The sequence below is a fragment of the Sinocyclocheilus grahami genome, unplaced genomic scaffold (assembly GCF_001515645.1).
Source record: "Sinocyclocheilus grahami isolate Dianchi unplaced genomic scaffold, SAMN03320097.WGS_v1.1 scaffold263.1, whole genome shotgun sequence".
Classification (NCBI taxonomy): Eukaryota; Metazoa; Chordata; class Actinopteri; order Cypriniformes; family Cyprinidae; genus Sinocyclocheilus; species Sinocyclocheilus grahami.
In genome coordinates this window covers 45,713-60,602 of record NW_015505442.1, presented here as the reverse complement: position 1 = coordinate 60,602, position 14,890 = coordinate 45,713, and the positions used below count along the sequence as shown (strand labels likewise).

Genomic DNA, 14,890 nt, shown 5'->3' with positions numbered 1-14,890 from the left:
AATGTGGGATTGTGGTGGGGGGGGGGGGGGGGGGGGGGTAAAATAAACCAATATTTATCAAATATGTCAAATATTTTAAAGAAAAAAAAAACAATGAAATAAATACACAAAGTTTGCAAACCTGCAAGGAATCCACCAATCTCATATGTCCACCACTCCGCACAAAGCATGAGCATGCTGGGAAGAGCCAAGCAAATGAAGGCACCCCATTCCTGCAAACAGTCACAAGACCAGCCTAATGGTGTGTGTTTGAGGCAATATCAGCAGGACACATGGGAGAAAAATAACACACATTTAAATAACAAACTAATTAACAACAAACAGAATTTAAACAAATTATTCATGTCAAAACAATGTACATAGTTTATTAATGACACCCATGTGAATATGAGGAAACTAGTCTTGTAGAATGTGCATTAAAAGTATTAAATACAAACTGGTGTGCTGTCAAACTTTTTTCCAAGATGCTGAACTAGGAAACTGATCTCTGCAGAAATGAACAGGAGAAACTCACCACCCCAGGTGGCTTTATGCAGGCCCTTACATCGGATGAACAAATAGAGAATCACTGCCAAGGAATACTGGGAAATTGCATTTGCAGCAGCAGATCCTCTGTGAACACATCAGGTTGTCATTCAAATAATGAAGAAAACAAGAAATATAGTCTCTAAATATAGGCTATACAGAATCTAGACAGCTTCTTACGCCACACCAAGATCAAGAACATAAAGGAAGATGTAGTTTATTAAAGCATTGAGGACATTTCCTGCTGTTCCTGTGATGATCTGAGGCCAAATAATGCCCTAAACAACCAAACAAAGAAAAAGGCCATCAGGATCACAGCAATATACAGAACACAGTACTCAAACAGCAGACCATGGAGCTAGCAACACCAAAGTCTGATTACCAAGGAAGGCATAAACTTAGGCATTAAATGTATTACTTTAATGCTTAAATTCATTGTAAGTCATTTTGAATAAAAGTGTCGGCAAATACACGAATGTAAGAACTTGGAGGTTACCTGATTTTGAAGATACAAGCCCTGCAGCTGATACATAAAGGCAGCCTGTAGGTTTTTTTTTTAAAGCAAATAAGAAAATTGTTGTTGGAAACTGGCAGGAAAACATAAATAAATAAATATTTCATTATTTACTCATTCTCATGTCATTCCAAAAGGTAAAGGAGATATTTTCCCCAAAACACAAAATACTCTGGCAACTGTCAAGCTCCAAAAAGGCTACAATGAACCACAAAACTACAACAAAAGCCGTTAATGTGACCCGTGTGAAGTATTTTTGCAAAGTCTTGTAAAATCAAAGTCAAGCTTTGTGTGAGGAACTTTGAGTGAAATTTAAAGGTATTCACTGAAAATCATATACGTTTGGAGCAGCATGAGCTTTGAGTAGATGATTGCTTAACATTTACAATTTGTTTGGTGTACTAATTGCAGTGTAAATGATAGTGTGCAAAAAAGTTTAATGTGTCACTTACAGGCAGAGCAGGCATGAATATTTTTACATAGAGTTGTGACAGACTGTTGAGAGAAAAAAGCAATCACACACAGTTAAAGAATCTTGTTTAAACCAATTTATTTCATAATACTTGCATAATTTACTACCACCATTTTGCTAAACAGGAACATTATTTAATGCATAACATCCAGTAAATGCTGAAAGTGTCAGACCTGGCAACACTGGGACTCTGTCGGACAGCCAGCAGGATGGGCTCGGTGTTGATGAGCAGCGCCCAGCAGGGGAAACAGGCCAACAGGAGGATGAGAATCCCTCTCTGCAGTATCACACCTACCCGCTTCAGATTATTACTGCCAAACGTCTGGAGGACACAATTCAATTCTGATGAAATCCTGAGTACAAATGACACTCACATTACTGAACATTCACTATCAGACCTGAGAAATGAGTGTATCGCATGCAGATGCCAATCCAGAGCCGATGGAGATGCCGGTCACATTAATAACCTGTGAGCAAAAAGGATTGTATTTACAAACAGTTTACAGTTTTAATGATTGCCATAATTAAGTTATGTTTTGAACTCACAGCAATAGCCAGAGCCACACTGGCCAGTTCAGTTTTCCCCAAGTGTCCACAGAACACAGTGCTGATAAAGCTGATCAGAAAGATCATCAGCTGAGATATAAACTGCACGAAGAGGAGAACATTTACTGTATAACAGTTACAATACATTTTCACTGTCATTTAAAATTCATTATAAGGCCTTAATTTGACTCTACACTGGATCTTAAGTGACATTAATGATCTTTGCTTTCAGCTAAACTGAGCATGGTACATTAAATTGATTTGAAAACATATTAATTTAAACATATTAATGAAAACATAATTAACAGATAAACTAAATTAAATTGTTGTTATACTTTAAAAAAATCATTAACAATTCAATGCTATATCTCATTTACTTTTGACACTTTTGTCAACTTAATATTCACACTTACCACTGGTCCAGCCAGTTTTAGCAGCTCTATAATTTCTTGTTTATAATTTACTGGTAACAAACTTCTGAGTTTTCTTCGACATTCATCACAAACAATCTGTGAATTCGACTGAGCAACTTGGCTTATGTCCTGTCTTGGGTATCCATTTATCTGGGTTTCTGTGTTAATACAGTCAATTTCCATATCTGAAGTCAGCCCCCTGTGACAACAAAGCACTAACTTTTACTTGGTTAACTATAAAACAAATATATCTACATATTAAATTAAAATACATACCTTAAAAGGTCTGCCACAGGGAATTTTTTTCAAAAGAAACACTTTAAAATCTGTCTGGCTGAAGCTTCTTCCTGTTGTAGTACACAAAGTTAGTATATAAACAGCAGTCAGTGCATGTGCAGGTCAGGTTTCATTAAAGGGACACCAACATCATCCTGAAGAACCCAAAATAACACCCACCTAACACTGAAAGTTCCCTCTGTGCTCAGAGCAGGTCATCATGTGGTGCTGATAGCTGTGTGAGCTGGTTGTAACTTTTGCATTCTGCAAACCTTGTGGTGCAGATAAGATCAATTTAACGGCAGGACTTTTTTTCTAGGATGTCTTTCTCTAGGAATACATCTAGAGATTAAACACTTATACATAAGAAAAGGTTATACATAGGTTATACAATTATACATAACGCCAGGTCACAATATAGTTAAATAATTCTTCCAAAACTGCAAACCTGTACTGCCATTGACTGCAGGTCCCTGAATAAGATTATATTCAGAATGATTTCTGTGCTTTACCTCAGCGACCACTGGAGGGCTTACTTTCACCTCTTTCAAGATTGTAAAAAGCCTGTTGTGTTACACACAAGAATGTGAGGAGCTTGTGAACATTTAACATAATCCTGCACAGACCTTTGAATATTTCTGATGTTCATATGAACAGAGTTTAAAATGCTGAGGAGTTCAGGATACAGAGAGTTTATGTCAGATTATATGAAAGGATTAGTTCACCCAAAAATTAAAATACCCTCAGGCCATCCAAAATGTTGAGGAATTTGTTTCTTCACTGGAAGAGATTTGGAGAAATTTATCATTCCATCACTTGCTAACCAATGGATCATCTGCAGTGAATTTATTTAATTAGATTTATTAATTTAGATTTTATATTTGTTTTATTTTATTTTATTTATATATATATTCCTTTAATGGTGCAAAAGACACTTTTACACACACCTATAAATAAACTTATATTTGTTCTTGGCAGATGTTTTTCTCACAGAAAAAAAAAATCAATTTATAATTACCTACATGCAGAAAAAAATATTTTAAACAAACTCTTAACCATAAAAATGTTAAAGGGGTACTATTATGCTCTTTTACAAAGTCTTGATTTTGTTTTGGGGGTGTACTAGAACATGCTCTCATGCTTGGTGATTCGAAAAACGCATTATTTTTCACATAATTTACATTATTAAAATACTTTCTCCCCAGCCTGGCACAAACGACTCGATTAGTTCCGGCTTTGATGAAGGTCCGCCTTCCCAAAAACAAAATGTGTTATGATTGGTTAGCTGTCCCAGTGCGTTGTGATTGGCGAACAGCTTAGACTGTGTTTCAGTACTGCCACGCCCCCTTGCTCCGTCTTTCAACAAAAGCTTTTTGGCGAATCTGGCAGCACTGTACTCTCTCATGTTGTGGAAGCTGTCCTCAGTAAAATGCGCAGCACACAATAGCAAATTGGGGTTATAATGCTCAGGGACAGAGTTCAAAAATAAATTGCAACCACTGTTTCCTGACATTATCCGCTTTTGGAAGCCCAAACAAACACATTTGGGCATGGAGGTGAAAAAAACAGCGTTTCAGGCGGTCACGCACCGGACGAGAAGCGCAGCGTCGCGCCACGTCTTTAAAATTCAAATACATTATTTTCTATGAGTGTAGGCACACCGGCGGTGCCGTTTGGCGTCTGTCCGCGGCGCCCAGCTACTTCGTGTTGTACTTGTAAGAATTGTTCTAGACATGCCGAAAATTTGAAGCTACAGCACTGCAGCTCTTCTTCTTCGTTTTCTCTGATGCACTAACTCTGCAGCAGCACTTCTTCGTCGTCTCGTCTGATGCACTTACTCAACCAAGCGTTCTAACCACAACCTCGCCCCTCCCCATCCCCCAACCATTCGAATTTCTGTAGGCGGGAATTATTTTTAATGATATTCTAATGGGCCGCTTTGTGATATCACAAAGCCCGGAAAACAAACGCTGTAGTCCAAACGAGCCGTTCGTTGTAGTTCTTGAAATGGGATTTTAAAAACGAAATAGCTTCCTTTGGAGTGGACTCTTTTTTATGCCCAAACATACACACTACACACTGACTAAAATTAAAAAAGTGAAAAAGCATAATAGAACCGCTTTAAGATTATTTGTTTGTTTTTAACACCATGCCAGCTTCTGTGGCTATTTTCATGGCCAAAAAAAAAAAAAGTCTGAATTATATCATGTTTTTACAATTTATTTTTGCTAAAAAAAAAACTCTAAACCTGTATTTGGCTTAACTCTGTTAAAAATCTCTTCAAAAGAGTTAAAATGTTTTCTCACAGAGTTAAAACCAACACAATGTAATAAAACATGCTTCATGGATAAAGGGTTTTGGCAGAGGCAACATGTTTGGAGGATCTTCTAGTTTTAAAAACTAATGTGTCATCCTGGGGCCCGTTCTTGGTACGTTGCTAACTCAGTTAGCTGGATTTGATTGTTGACGATTTGGCACGATCTTGTATTATTTGGTTCTTCGAAGCTCATCCCGGAGTTGCTGTCATAGCAACAGGTCCATAAACTTAAACCTGCTCGGGAGCAGACTTATTTCATGTAAACAGGATTAGATTGCATCTTTTTAAGTGGAGCTGATACCTTATTACAAGAGTACCCTACTAATCCAGGGACAATCATTTAAAATAATAATAATAAAAAAATGTATTTGAAAATAATATTATAATGTTGTGTAATCTATAATACTATAGACACAGACAGTTTTACTCATTGATAACATAACTCTATAAGAGTCTTACACACATGCTGTACAGTTACATTAATTTGAGCGATGACAGCTATTATGGGAGTGGCTTGGTGGAGCGCAGGAGATGCAGATAACTTGATCTTGACCCTTAAGAAACTTTAATTAATGCTGTCACATAACAAATCTGCTTCAAAGATAAAATTACATGAATTGCTGATTACAACATTGAACAAAAATGTAAAGCCTGTACAAATACTTGTAATCGTGAATATAAATAATTGGCAATCATGTAAAAAAATATAAAATAAATAAAATAAAAACAGTGCACATTTCATATATCTATTATAACATTTACGTTTTGTTCACTTGGCTGTTTCCATATAAAGGTCCAGAAATTTGTCAAGCTTTTCGTCAGGTGTCTTTTTAAATTATATGACGTCATTACGATGCTGTCTTGCCGCCAGCCAATCGCTGCATTGCTGATCGTGGTTTCGAGTATCGATACATCTGCCCTTTACGGGGAACACGCAGTAATCTTAGACAACTTAATCCAGATATTTTAATCAGATCTGCAAATTCGTTTGAAGAACCAAAATAGCCAGAGAACAGTCATCACGATTACTAGATCTGGAATCTTTCAAATCATCTCAGATGTATTAAGCGAGGTACGAAGAACGGGCCCCTGGAATGACCTATTCTACAGCAGGTATAAATAATCTGGTCCCATCGATTGGAAAATTGATAGAAATGTATTTTTCCAACATTGGGTATAATTTCATGGAGTTTATTCATTACATATAGATCCCACTCTGTTCGTCTTTTGTTATTAACATAGGAACAAATTATTGGTTTTAAATCCATTGGAGGTACTGCACAAATTTTGAGGTCTGCCAATAATGCTTCTTTTGCAGCAGAGTCAGCTTCCTCGTTTTCTTTGATTCCACGGTGTAAAAATGTTCAGACAGTGGAAACAAATGTGCTTTTCCCCCATATTTAAATGTTTTCATCATATATAGATTCAAATTTATTTAGACAAAGTAATGAATTATTGGCTTCAAAAATTGCCTTATTTTTCTTTATTGGGTTTCCATTTTTGTCTAAAATGCACACAGAAACATAATACAAATAGCATATATAAAGAATAAAGTAATAAAGTAATAAAGAAACAAAGTTTGATGCAGAATTGAAATACATTTCAGTTCATAAGTGTGATTTCTTTTACAATGCAAAACCAACTGTAAGACAGCTATCTAATCACTCTCCTCTTACCTTCTTAGAAGCTCTTTTACCTTTCTCTCCTGTTGTTCATAAACACACACAGCATTATGGGCCTACAGAGAGCAGTCTAAAAGTCCAAGTCCTATTTAGAATTTGGAAAAAGCCCATTTGAAAATGACTTTTTACAAAAAAAAGCTTTTGTGAAAGAATAATTCCCAGCAGGAGCATGTTGACTGCTTCATTTGGATGTGGTGTTGCCATGGGATGGAGCCTGTGGCTGCTGTTGCTGCTGCTCCGCAAGCGCTTGCTGCAAGCGCGTCCGCTTCCGTGAGTAATGCTGCCAGTGCAGGATCTGCTGTTCATCTATGAACTTGGCACACTGCGCATTCACCAGCTCCTTTCGGAAATGCTCATACTGCAATAGCTCTAACATGTGCAGACAATGAGGATATCTAAGGAAATAAAAGATTTAGACTGCATTGTCCAGAAGTGTAATATGACAATCACTGTAAGAGGAAAAAATTTTTATTGAATAATGTCTGAACATCTTTAGCCAGCTGAGGTCTAGCATATAAGAATATATAATAAATATATGCTCATTTTTATTAATTTTCACATGACATGAGTTTACAAAATAAAATGTAACTAAGATTACATAAATAATAATAAAAAAGTAAAACATGAACTTACTTCAGGAATTTAGCATATTCTGGTTCTTTCCAGTAAAGTAGATACTTTAAGTAATTGACAAAAGGCTTCTCTCTCAGGTAACCTCTTTGAGCCAAAACTGCACAATGAAAAACAGGATATTTTTGTGAAAACACACAAGACCAACCTTCTAAATTTAACAATATAAATAACATGTTTAATATGAATTTATTTATTCAAACTGAAATGCCTGAAATATTTCCATATCTGGATTACTGTAACCAAGTATTTCAAATAAGCAAATAATACAATTATTTTATTACATTCAATTTTATTTATCTTACAGTTCAGGTAGTTTGGGTTCGCCAGGCACTGAACAAACTCCAACTCAAGCTGGAAACGGTGTCTTGCCTGCTCCTCTGTGAAAGTATGAATTTTGAGGGTTATCAACGCTTTTTATTTAAAATAACATTGCTAGAACAAAATGCAATATATTTAGGGACAGCCCCTTATTAATTTAATTCAGCATAATGTAAATTATATTTAACATAATACATACAGTTATACGTATACGTTTTATTACCTCACACAATCAAATCAAAACCGTAACGTTCTTCGTTTACCAAAAACAACTGTCTTATCGTTGTGTTTGCGGGCGAATATTAGGAAAACAACACGTTTACAGTCACTATCAACAAATTACAAACCTGTTTCCATAACGCCAGCCATGGCAGATGGCGAGAGAGAAAACGATATTGTAACAGCTAGAAAATGTTTGATATTTAAATGTCTGTACAAGAATACGGAGACAACATATTTCGTTTTGTTTGAAGAGATCTACGGTGCCGTCATATTTGCCAGAAAACCAGTGCTGGTGTCGTAAAAGTGTTTTACGACATTTTCACTTTCCGTCGGTGTGTGTCATATCTTTGCACTCACTACTGTATTTATTAGTAAATATGTTTGAAATAAACTGAACGTGAAACGTAGGTTAAGATATTCTCCAACCTTTAATGTTTTCTCTTGACCATGGAAGTCACTAAATCTCATTTCAGCACATTTATTAAATGGATATGCATTATATGCATTTTTTCATTTCAATAGGCGTATATCTTTATCTGGACATCAATATTTGCTGTAATATATTTTTAGTTATTATACTTTTTATTACAATTTATTCAATATTATTACATTTAATTAAGTTTATTTTTTTTTACTTTCCTTATTTATATAGGCTATATAATATTAGATTGAATATTTTTACATAAATTACACTTTTTTTTCTCAATAAAATAAAATAAGTAACAAAAGCTTTCCGTCCTTTTAGAAATGCACAGAATAATAAAATAACAGAAAGTATGTTTTCTTTTTCCACTGTGAAACATCATAATCTTCTACATGCTAAACATCTAAATATTTAAATGTATCTGTAAATGCACATTTTGTCTTACCTGGTCTTCTCCTACGTTTTAATTGGTTCAGATGTGTGCAAATGTCAGGAAACAATATTCTAAGGGAGGGAGAGAGAGAGAGAGAGAGAGAGAGAGAGAGAGAGAGAGAGAGAGAGAGACACTCACACACAAAGTGTACTGATTTAATATTGGCTACATGCTACAGGTGAAATAACAATACAAGTGTATTTATTAGTAGGGATAGGAACAAAACACATTATTTTAATTTACATTGTACATTTCAATAGTGAGAGTTTGAATTAATCTTGAACTGTACATGATTACACTATTCTGTTAAAACTGCCCTGCATGTCAGAGGTTTACACAGCTGTCCACTGTTTAGAGGTACTGTATATGCATATTTGTGCTTAAAAATCTGCATGATATCTATATGATTTTAGCCTTTTGGCTTTACACTTATATTCCTCTAAAGCTGCATTTGAAGCAACTTTATTATAGCATATTTATGAACTCTTTACAAATTTACATCCATAAACAACAACTGAACTGCACAATCACAGTACAAGTGATGACACACTATTATCTCCAGTGAAACCAACCACTGGCTCTGACCCTGTCTGGCCTTCTCGGTTGGAAACATGGTGAGAATAGTGCTGAATGGTGCAGTTTGACAGCAGACTGATGGTAGGGATTCAGCCTCTCACACTTCTGTAGTGTTTGCCCAGCTGGGAAAGGTGTCTAAACTGAAGATAGCCCTGCCCCAGCTGTTAATGGCCAAGGTAATGGAGAGGATGCCAATGATATTCATGACAATCCCTGTCTTGGCCTGCAGATAAAAATGATAATTTGGATAACCAATTTTATGAAAGTAAATTATACTTTTATTATTTCAAGGTCTACATATCAATTAAATTCTTCATTTATTTTTTGGTGAGATCCATTTTTATAAAGTTGTATAGTGCATCTAAATCTATGTCTATACATTTCACTTTGCATTTTGGATTTAATAATTCCCAATAGGGTGACAGTTCATATTATTAAAGACTATTTATTAACACTCACCATGTCAGATACTTTCAGGTATCCATATGAGAAGACTATGGCATTCGGAGGGGTGGCCACAGGTAGCATGAAGGCAAAAGATGCACTGAGGGTGCAGGGGATCATAACATACAGAGGATTGACACCTATAGACTGGGACTAATAAAACAAAACAATATACTGTTAAACCAGCTTCTTTTATTGAAACATACTATATATTGAAGTGAATTTAAAGATATGTTTTTTTTTTGATGAGTTTCTTTCTTAATTGGAAAAGATTTTAAGAAATGTAGCATTGCATCACTTGCTCACCAATGGATCCACTGTACTGAATGGATGCCGACAGAATAAGAGTCCAAACAGCTGACAAAAGCCTCACAATAATCAACGCAACTTTTTCAATGGAAAAGCTAGTATTATGTATAGAGTTAAAAATGTCCTGATTGACACAGCATTTCACTCCACAAAATGTTAATAGATAGAATGGTGTCTTGTTGAATACTTGTGGATTATTGTGATGCTTTTATCAGCTGTTTGACATTCTGACGGCACCCATTCACTGCAGAGGATTTATTGGTGAGCAACTGATGTAATGCTACATTTCACCAAATATGTTCTGATGAAGAACTCATCTACATCTTGGATGGCCTGAGGGTAAGTAAATATTCAGAGATTTTCATTTTCATTTTTTTTTTACATTTTCAAACCCTCTTTAAAACTTTCTACTTTCTACAGTGATCTGACTCAAAGCTGACACAAAGTTCTCAAAGCTTAATTGTGTTACAGGTAACAGAGGGAGGAATGGACATCCCTGGCACATACAAAAGTGTCTGCTTATCTGCCTCCAGCAATGGATGAATTAGCGAGTGAAGTTAAAAGCCCCCCTCCCCCAATGCCTGTTCTTTCTCATTCTTCCTCCCTCAACCAGACAACAATGGCACATCTCCATGGGTCTCCCATATGAGCCACTTCAGCTTTAGCTCCCTACAAATCCCTCCATTCACAGGCTCCCTTGCATAGGCTAATTCATGAGAACAGGGCAGGATGTGCCAACTCTGCACAGCAAGAAAGGTGCAACCCAGTGAGAGATTAATGGAGGAAGAAGTTGTGCTCATAAATAAATGTGTGAAAAACCTTTTCACAATTACGCAACTTGTTTTTATGTGTCTAGTATAATACTGATGTCAGATAAACTAATAAATCTTTTATTCCTTTTAAAAATCAACGTGAATGTAACATGAAATCAGTGAGAATTTGTCTCACTATTGCTGAAACAACATGAAACCATGTTGACAATCTTTAATAAAATAACTGAATCAGTAAGATTGTCTAAGTCTGTAAGATTTGTCCATGTTTTTGAAATTTTTGAAAGTCTCTTTTACTTGAATTTACTGTTGTATTTAAATTTAATGTATTTTATATAATTTATGCAAGTGTAATTTATTCCTGCGATGGCAAAGCTGAAATTTTAGCTGTCAATACTCAGTGTTTTCAGTGTCATGATCCTTCAGAAATCATTCTAATATGCTGATTTGCTGCAAGACACATTTTGTATTATCAGATTTTAGTTATTCTGCCTAATATTTTTGTGGAAAAGAAATAAGAGGAATAAATACAAAGTCTCTCTAAAAAAATAAATAAATTGTGCCCCCCCCCCCCTTGTTGTGACAGTGTACAAGGAGCATGCAAGTCATGGTAAATATTAGAAGTATACATACCATAGATGCGAGTATAGGCAGAAATAATGTTGCTGTGGCAACATTGCTGGTGCATTCAGTGAAGGTAGCTATCATCAGACACACGACAATGGCAATCGCCCGTTGTGTGGCAAACTTGACGTTACGTCTTTGTAAAGACGATGTGTGTCTTGCTATAGACAACATATCACCCGGGCATTTCTGGAAGTGGTCGTTACCTGGTGCTGGGTGATGGTCACAATCGCTGCCTCACGTGCCTGGGCCTCTAGCACACTGAGGTGGTGTTTGTGAATGAGTCATGGCTCTCATTGCGAGAAGATGTTCATCTCGGAGTTGGGGTCCAAGCTCCTTTTCCCCAAAGGGGCGGAGTGCCGTTGCCTCTGCCTCGATCTAGTTCTCGTCACGGCGGCAGTCAGGCGGGGGCTACTTCAGGCAGTAGCACGGGCGGTCTGAGGGTAACAGTGGTGGCAAATCCTCCAAGGACCAATCCTCGGGGGACCATCGCTCCTCTTGCACTCCGCAACCAGTTGAGCTGCCAATGGAACGTGCTGGGCCCTCTACAAGGATCATACCAGCCGTATCCTTTGGCGCTCCTCCCAATGACCAGATGTCGATTGCTGCATCAGAGGGTGAACCAGAGCTTTCTGGAGAGGAAGATTCGGCTGCGCTGCTCTCCTCCTGGACTGTAACAATGCCTGAATCAGATCCAGAAATAACGGCTATGCTTTCCAGGTCCGCCGTGGGGGTAGGGCTCTTTTGGAGACTTCCACCGTGTCCCGAGCCCTCAAGGTTGCACGATTGGTTCTCGGGGTGCCTCGGACCGGCTACGAGACGCCTGGGCCGGGTCCCTGCATTCTTCCTCGCTGCCCCACTGCGCCTGTAGTTCCGTTGGTGCCACTTGCGCGGCGTCTGGAAGCCTGGCTAGTGCTACCCAGCCCGTCTCGATGGCTTCTTCGAACCGTCAGGCTCGGCCATGCTATTCAGTTCGCCCGGTGCCCTCCCAAGTTCAGGGGCGTCCACTTTACTTCAGTGAAAGCAGCAGATGCCCCTGTCCTGCGTGCAGAGATCACAGTCCTGCTGGCGAAGGATGCGATAGAGCCGGTCCCTCCAGCCGATATGAAGATGGGGTTTTACAACCCCTACTTCATTGTACCCAAGAAAGGCGGTGGGTTACGACCAATCTTGGACCTGCATGTCTTGAACCGGGTCCTTCACCGGTTACCGTTCAAGATGTTGACGCAGGAACGCATCTTCGGGTGCAACCGTCCCCGAGATTTGGTTTGCAGCGATTGACCTGAAGGACGAGTACTCCATGTGTCGACCCTTCCGCACCACATACCATTGCTACGGTTCGCGTCCGAAGAACGAGCATATCAGTACGAGGTCCTGCCCTCCGGGCTGTCCCTGTCGCTCTGGGTCTTCACGTAAGTTGCGGAGGCATCCCTTGTTCCCCTGAGAGAACAGGGCATTCGCATTCTCAACTACATCGACGACTGGCTCATATTAGCTCAGTCTCAGAATCAGTTGTGCGAACAAAGGGACTTGGTGCTCTCGCATCTCAGCCAGTTGGGTCTTCGGGTCAACTGGGAAAAGAGCAAACTCTCCCCGACGCAGAGGATCTCTTTTCTCGGTATGGAGTTGGACTCGGTCGAACAGACAGCACGCCTCACGCAGGAACGGGCTCAGTCGGTGTTGAACTGCTTGAATACATTCAAGAGCAGGATGGCGGTCCCACTGAAAAAATTTCAGAGGATCCTGGGAGACCGCTTCAGCACTGGCTCCATGGCCAAATCCCGAGGTGGGCATGGCAACGCGGCACTCACTGGGTCCTGCTGCCAAACCTTCACCCTGTGGTCAGACCTTGCATTTCTCTGGGCAGGAGTGCCCCTAGACCAGGTCTCCAGGCATGCTGTGGTTCACACGGATGCCTCAACCACTGGCTGAGGGGCCACGTACAATGGGCTTGCAGTGTCAGGGTTTGGACGGGGCCCCAACTGCACTGGCACATCAACTGCCTTGAGTTGCTGGCAGTGCACCTTGCCTTGATCCGTCTCAAAGGGCGCTTACAAGGCAAGCATGTACTAGTCCGCACGGACAACATTGCGAAAGTTGCGTACATCAACCGATAAGGTGGTCTGCGCTCCTGTCGCATGTCGCAACTTGCCCGCCACCTCCTCCTTTGGAGTCAGAAGCATCTGAAGTCGCTTCGTGTTGTTCAAATTCCTGAGGCTGCTCAACCGGGCAGCCGACGAGCTGTCTCGAGCTGCGCTCCCGGGAGAATGGCGACTCCATCCCCAGACGGTCCAGTTGATTTGGAGATGTTTCGGAGCCACTCAGGTAGACCTGTTTGCCTCTCCAGAAACCTCTCACTGCCAGTTGTTCTACTCCCTGACCGAGGAAACACTCGGCTCGGATGCACTGGCACTCAGCTGGCCATGGGGCCTTCGCAAGTATGTGTTTCCCCCAGTGAGCCTTCTTGCACAGACACAGACACAAGGTCAGGGAGGACGAGGAGCAGGTCCTGTTAGTGGTGCCCTATTGGCCCACCCGGATCTGGTTCCCGGAACTAATGCTCCTCGTGACAGCCCCGCCTTGGCTGATTCCTCTGAGGAAGGATCTACTGACTCAGAGACGAGGCACCCACGTCCAGACCTCTGGAAACTTCATGACTGGTCCCTGCGAGACGCGGCGGTTCTAGGTGACCTACCCCAAGAGGTAGTTGACACCATCACTTCAGCGAGAGCACCGTCTATGAGACACGCTTACGCTTTGAAGTGGAACCTGTACACTGAGTGGTGTTCTTCTCACCGAGAAGACCCCCGAAAATGCCCGATCAGAGTCGTGCTGTCTTTTTTGCAGCAAGGGTTGGAGTGAGGGCTGTCTCCCTCCATCCTCAAAGTCTATGTCGCTGCAATCGCTGCTAACCATGACCCCGTAGAAGGGAAGTCGCTGGGGAAGCATGACCTGATCAGCAGGTTCCTTAGGGTGGCGAGAAGGCTAAATCCTCCACGCCTCCCCTCTATACCCTCTTGGGACCTGACTCTAGTGCTCACAGCACTACAGCATGGCCCATTTGAGCCTTTGGAGACAGTCGAGCTGAAGTTTCTGTCAATGAAAACTCGTCTCCTGCTTGCACTGGCCTCCATCAAGAGGGTAGGTGACCTGCACGCATTTTTGGTCGACGATTCGTGCCTAGAGTTCAGGCCGGCCGACTTCCGATCCCGCCCCGGCTATGTGCCCAAGGTTCCCACTACTCCCTTCAGGGATCAGGTGGTGAGTCTGCAAGCGCTGCCCCCGGAGGAGGCAGACCCAGCCCTAGCTTTGCTCTGTCCCGTCCGAGCCTTAATGTGCTACGTAGACCGGACACAAAGCTTCAGGACCTCAGACCAGCTCTTTGTCTGTCA

At 40.2% G+C, this 14,890-nt stretch overlaps 3 protein-coding genes across 3 annotated transcripts in view; all 3 read right to left on the bottom strand.

The window, feature by feature from the left end:
• The window catches only part of LOC107599264 (multidrug and toxin extrusion protein 1-like), an 8,336-nt gene extending 5,683 nt beyond the window's left edge, over positions 1 to 2,653 (bottom strand). The window contains exons 1-9 of the mRNA XM_016290808.1: positions 2,471 to 2,653; positions 2,058 to 2,159; positions 1,910 to 1,978; positions 1,685 to 1,833; positions 1,492 to 1,534; positions 1,022 to 1,066; positions 706 to 803; positions 515 to 612; positions 122 to 235 (exon numbers count right to left, since the gene is read on the bottom strand). Coding sequence (XP_016146294.1) covers positions 122 to 235; positions 515 to 612; positions 706 to 803; positions 1,022 to 1,066; positions 1,492 to 1,534; positions 1,685 to 1,833; positions 1,910 to 1,978; positions 2,058 to 2,159; positions 2,471 to 2,653 — 901 coding nt within the window. The remainder of the gene's footprint in view (positions 1 to 121; positions 236 to 514; positions 613 to 705; positions 804 to 1,021; positions 1,067 to 1,491; positions 1,535 to 1,684; positions 1,834 to 1,909; positions 1,979 to 2,057; positions 2,160 to 2,470) is intronic.
• Positions 2,654 to 6,531: 3,878 nt separating this feature from the next.
• Positions 6,532 to 8,476, bottom strand: LOC107599285 (mediator of RNA polymerase II transcription subunit 31). The gene is made up of 4 exons (XM_016290829.1): positions 8,044 to 8,476; positions 7,681 to 7,755; positions 7,379 to 7,475; positions 6,532 to 7,140 (listed from the first exon to the last, which is right to left on the bottom strand). Exons 1-4 carry the CDS (start codon positions 8,063 to 8,065, stop codon positions 6,927 to 6,929), a joined length of 408 nt encoding a protein of 135 aa, XP_016146315.1. The 5' UTR covers positions 8,066 to 8,476; the 3' UTR covers positions 6,532 to 6,926.
• A 472-nt stretch (positions 8,477 to 8,948) lies between these two features.
• The window catches only part of LOC107599235 (solute carrier family 13 member 5-like), a 21,709-nt gene continuing 15,767 nt past the window's right edge, over positions 8,949 to 14,890 (bottom strand). The window contains exons 11-14 of the mRNA XM_016290769.1: positions 13,441 to 13,480; positions 11,508 to 11,608; positions 9,811 to 9,948; positions 8,949 to 9,574 (exon numbers count right to left, since the gene is read on the bottom strand). Of these exons, the coding sequence (XP_016146255.1) occupies positions 9,449 to 9,574; positions 9,811 to 9,948; positions 11,508 to 11,608; positions 13,441 to 13,480 (405 nt within the window). The 3' untranslated portion in view covers positions 8,949 to 9,448. The remainder of the gene's footprint in view (positions 9,575 to 9,810; positions 9,949 to 11,507; positions 11,609 to 13,440; positions 13,481 to 14,890) is intronic.